At 31.5% G+C, this 5,630-nt stretch overlaps 1 protein-coding gene across 1 annotated transcript; it reads right to left on the bottom strand.

The window, feature by feature from the left end:
• Nucleotides 1-2,574: 2,574 nt before the first annotated feature.
• Nucleotides 2,575-4,656, bottom strand: LOC111703552 (uncharacterized). The gene is made up of 4 exons (XM_023475522.1): nt 4,165-4,656; nt 3,772-3,911; nt 3,381-3,467; nt 2,575-2,758 (listed from the first exon to the last, which is right to left on the bottom strand). The coding sequence occupies exons 1-4, from the start codon at nt 4,501-4,503 to the stop codon at nt 2,638-2,640; spliced, it is 687 nt and encodes a 228-aa protein (XP_023331290.1). The 5' UTR covers nt 4,504-4,656; the 3' UTR covers nt 2,575-2,637.
• Nucleotides 4,657-5,630: the final 974 nt, after the last annotated feature.

Here is a 5,630-nt window from a genome sequence, read left to right as displayed (position 1 = left end):
TACTGTACGGTGTACAGTGAAAACAGTCGTAAATTATTGTGTTATTTAAATTAATTTTATGTATTAGTTTTAATCCAGTTTTTTGTTAGTTGCAATACACACGAGCTAAATTGTAAAACCAAATTTAAGCAATGTTGAAATTTTATTATCTAATGTTTTTTCGATTAATTTCCAAATATTTTTCCACTCAATCAACAGCTGCCATAGAAAAAAATAAGAAAATGTTTTAGTTAAATTTTTGTGTTGCTCATTCTAAGTCTTTCTTCATTTTATTTTGTTGTAAGTGTTCTGAATTATTGTAATTATTGTGTACATTGTTACACAGATAAATGGTATGTACATTCAGCAGTAATGTACAATTTTACCATGACATTTTACTTCCATCACTCTGTATTATGTAGATATATATATATCTCAAGTTTATTGTATTAGAAAGTTGCAAATTTTTGCGAAATTTTGTTAAAAAATCTCGTCAATTTTTTCTACTTTCGGTTAGTTTGGTTCATATGGATTGTTTAGTTTTAAAATCAGTGATTTTGAATGAAAATCCATATATTGTACATACATTCATAGTAAATATATATTTATCCCTTCATTTCAGTTTTTATCGAATTTCATCCTGCGTTAGAGAGAAAGAGGGTGTCAGCATATTTTCAATACAGGGTGTGTGTAAAGTACCGAACTAAAGGTGTGTACTGTAGGTATATACAGTACATACGAATCTCGGTATTTGTTTTGTCTAGGAGAGTACATTTGTTTATTGTTAATTGTTTACTTTAAAATAAGTTTATTGTGCATGTAATATATTTTTTACATATTTGTCAACACTATAATTGCCAAATTTTCATGCAAAGAATATAATTTGATTTAAGTTAACAAAAAATTATACTCGTTATTTAAGCTTCATTAATCGACAACATTGTTCTCCACTTTTCTTGACTGTAGTCATGTTGTGTGTCCGTACAAAAAGAATCTGTAAAGTTTACAAACTTGTCTGCAAAACAGCGCGACTGGCTTTCTCATGCCAGACCAGCGCCAGTTCCTTTCTCTTTATTCCTATTCCCAGGCCTGGGTTACCCACAAAGGATAACCTTTTAAACTTTCAGTTACTGCATCCTGCAGCTGCACAAGTTATTACTTTTTTGCCAAATTGTGTTGTTAAATAGTATTAAATGTAGTGTTATGCTTTGTTATTACAACGATATTAGTCAACCTTAGAAGCGAAATACTCAATTGTGTCAGAAAAAGACAACTTTTTTCGGATTTAGGGAGTAAGTCTCAATTTTTTCACTTCGCGCTGAATGTCGAATTCTGTTGTTGAATTTCAGCGATATTTTTACAATTTTAAGCAAGGGGCTGAGTGACTTGGGCAACTTTCCATTTTGACTTTTAACTGATAGAGAATTTATGTTGGCCTGTAATAAGGGCGAGAAAACTCTTCTTTACAATAATACATTAACATTTTGACTATAAAAGTTGGAATAACACACATTTAAAAATGTGTTAACACACATTCAAAAATGTGTAACAAGTATCAATATGCAGAATCTACATATTGGCAAAGCTAATATTGGTAATAAAAGATTAAACCTGTTCTGAGAAAGAAAGTTTTGAATTAAGCAATTTATTTATTCCAAGACATATCTTTAACCTCTACCTTTCAACATATTGCGTAGAATCATCTGAATCTTTACGGATAAACATTTCTTAAAAATACATAATTAAACAAATAAATATTTTGATGAAACCATATTTATTTCAAACATTAAGTTTAATAAAACAATAATAACCCTGCATCCTATTATCATCAATATATACAAATAAATAACAACGTTACAGGGGGAAAATTACAAGGTTGGATGCTAGGGAGAGATTTTAAAGACAAAAACATGATCTAAATCACAAGATATTTTCTTATTTATATTTAATTTTTGAATTCTATGATTTTACGCCTAATGAATAAAAGGAAAATACTGTTTTGTGGATAGTTAACGGACCCAAACATTAAATGAACTAAATAGAATTTTCTAGGGCCCTAACATTTGAGGGAGAATGAACTAAGAAAGGGGGAGAGGGGTGATCATGAAAAATCCAGCCCGCCTCCCCTTCCCCTTAATGAAGGCTCATTACTGACTACTGTATGTATAGAGTGTGTAATGTAGAGAGGAAAAGTGCAGATAAACACAGACACAGATTAAATATATCCAACATTACAAAATACCCTCAAATGAACAAAAAGATGTTACGGGGCATTAATACTTTTTTGGATGAAAATTGCTGGATCAAATCGCATTCGTACCTCCGGAGAAGTATGGTTAATTTTTAAATTTTCATTAAATTAAATAAATGTTTAAGAATAAATTCAGTGAATTAAGCTGAATGAAACAAAATTCACTTAAATCAGTGAGATAACAGCGGAAATTATTAAAATTGCGGCATTTCCGAAAATGTCGCAATTTTTTTCACAAGATTTTAAAGGAACCGGATTTTTCCTTAATATTCAGCTATGTAAACATTGGTAATTATTCTTAATTTATACTTCAAATAATGGATATTTAAAACTTTTATCCAATATTTTAAGATATTTTCGCTTTGCGCATTCATTTATTTGTTTTAAGCAAACTAAGCAGCATAAATCTATTGGAACTCCAATGGTTGCTGAAGAGCCCGACAAGCAGTGCATATATCCGAACCATTTTCAGCCTCTACGCAGCATAAAGTAGATCTGATTGTACCACGCTCCTCCTGTACTCCTGACCTATACACAACATATAAAAGGATAGACAAAATAAATAAAATAAAATTGTTTAGTCATCGTAGAAAGACGACTTTCGATTTCAATGTTTGACCTCTACCAAGCTTTTAAGAAGCATGGATACAAATAAACATCAAAACAAAGAGAAAATTTTGATTTACAGCTTCTCTTTGTTTACTTGTAACTTGTAATTTGAAAAACGGTTGTTATGTTTCAAAACTTGAATAGTAAATTCGTCTTCTTTGTATAAATATTAATGCCGACCACTTCTTTGTAGAATACATAATTATTTTTTCGGGACGTTTATCATTTTCTGTCTTCCGTTTGATTTTGAACTTTCAATTTCTAATTTTATTATTGGCAATATTAGGCTTCCAGAGCGCTTCGAGCACCTTTATATTAACAATTTAGCTTTACACCGTTGCTCTTCAAGCTGCCATTTTTTTGGTATTTTGTATTTCGCAGATTTCTTTGTTTAAATTGACGCACTTTCAAGAACAACAAGTTTTCAGGCAACGTTTTTGAAATTGGGGCCATGTGAGTTGCTACAAAAACCAGTTTTGACGTTTATTGGAAACAAACAGACAAGTAAGAGTATATATTTAAAGATTGGAGAGTATTTAACCTGTATGTAAAGTTTTCATCCACAACAAGAAGTCTAAATAGTTTTCTTGTCTCAGGGATTAATCTTCCTTGATGGTTTAACAGAAACCTTAATAAAACAATCAATCAATCAGGTATTACAGAGGTCCACAAAATTACGAAGAAGATTCGGAATTAAAGGTTTAAAATTCCACATAAAAATATTTAAAATATAAAAATACATAGCTACTAAGAACCTGTTTCATTCGTTTTTGCGCTTAAAAATGGGGTTACAAAAAAATTGAAAAGTGAAAAAAAGAAGAAAATTTATGGGTCTTTTCATAGATAGGACATTTCATAAAAGTAACAAAAGCAAACTTATTCTAAAATTCTTAACTTTTTGGGGACTCATTAAAAACCTAAATGTAACTAACCTAGTCTGATGAACTAGTCTACTAGCTGGATATCCGACACAGAGGCGTAGAGCAGCTACACTATCCAACAAGGGGCCTAGCTGACGATCCAGAGTAAACTGAGGGAACTCACGAGTAATATACGTGTTGTTCAACTCAACCTAAAGTAAATCTTATTTTGTCTTAAATCCTAAAGTTTTTGTCTAGTTGGTTTGACTCCTCAAGTGCTGACGGCTGATGTTTAACATCTATGTACAATAAATAGCTTCTATAAAAATACATGGACTGCTGCTCTATCTTACATTTTAACTCTATGATCAATCTACAATTGTAGTAGCTTCTACATATACCTTGAGCACTAGTTTGTCAGATATCTACTCTGTGATCTACAATAGTAGTAGCTTCTATAAATACCTTAAGCACTAGTTTATCAGATATATCTACTCTACGATCTACAATGGTAGTATCTTCTACATATACCTTGAGCACTAGTTTGTCAGATATCTCTACTCTTTGATCTACAATGGTAGTAGCTTTTACATATACCTTTATCACTAGTTTGTCAGATATCTCTACTTTATGATCTACAATAGTCGTAGCTTCTATAAATACCTTAAGCACTAGTTTGTCAGATATCTCTACTCTATGATCTACAATGGTAGTAGCTTCTATAAATACCTTAAGCACTAGTTTGTCAGATATCTCTACTCTATGATCTACAATGGTAGTAGCTTCTACATATACCTTAAGCATTGGTTTGTCAGATATCTCTACTTTATGATCTACAATGCTAACAGCTTCTATAAATACCTTGAGCACTAGTTTGTCAGATATCTCTACTCTTTGATCTACAATGGTAGTATCTTCTATAAATACCTTTATCACTAGTTTGTCAGATATCTCTACTCAATGATCTACAATAGTAGTAGCTTCTACATATACCTTGAGCACTAGTTTGTCAGATATCTCTACTCTATGATCTACAATAGTGTAGCTTTTACATATACCTTTATCACTAGTTTGTCAGATATCTCTACTTTATGATCTACAATAGTCGTAGCTTCTATAAATACCTTAAGCACTAGTTTGTCAGATATCTCTACTCTATGATCTACAATGGTAGTAGCTTCTATAAATACCTTAAGCACTAGTGGTTTGTCAGATATCTCTACTTTATGATCTACAATGCTAACAGCTTCTATAAATACCTTGAGCACTAGTTTGTCAGATATCTCTACTCTATGATCTACAATGGTAGTAGCTTCTACATATACCTTAAGCATTGGTTTGTCAGATATCTCTACTTTATGATCTACAATGCTAACAGCTTCTATAAATACCTTGAGCACTAGTTTGTCAGATATCTCTACTCTATGATCTACAATGGTAGTAGCTTCTATAAATACCTTAAGAACTAGTTTGTCAGATATCTCTACTCTATGATCTACAATGGTAGTATCTTCTATAAATACCTAAAGCATTGGATTGTCAGATATCTCTACTTTATGATCTACAATGGTAGTAGCTTCTATAAATACCTTAAGCATTGGTTTGTCAGATATCTCTACTTTATGATCTAAAATGGTAGTAGCTTCAATAAATACCTTAAGAACTAGTTTGTCAGATGTCTCTACTCTATGATCTACAATGGTAGTATCTTCTATAAATACCTTGAGCCATAGTTTGTCAGATATCTCTACTTTATGATCTACAATAGTAGTAGCTTCTATAAATACCTTAAGCACTAGTTTGTCAGATATCTCTACTTTATGATCTACAATGGTAGTAGCTTCTATAAATACCTTAAGAACTAGTTTGTCAGATATCTCTACTCTGTGATCTACGATGGTAGTAGCCTGAGCAGATCCTACAAAGGCGTG

The sequence above is a fragment of the Eurytemora carolleeae genome, unplaced genomic scaffold, assembly GCF_000591075.1.
Source record: "Eurytemora carolleeae unplaced genomic scaffold, Eaff_2.0 scaffold544, whole genome shotgun sequence".
Lineage (NCBI taxonomy): Eukaryota > Metazoa > Arthropoda > Copepoda > Calanoida > Temoridae > Eurytemora > Eurytemora carolleeae.
This window is presented reverse-complemented; position numbering and strand designations above follow the sequence as displayed.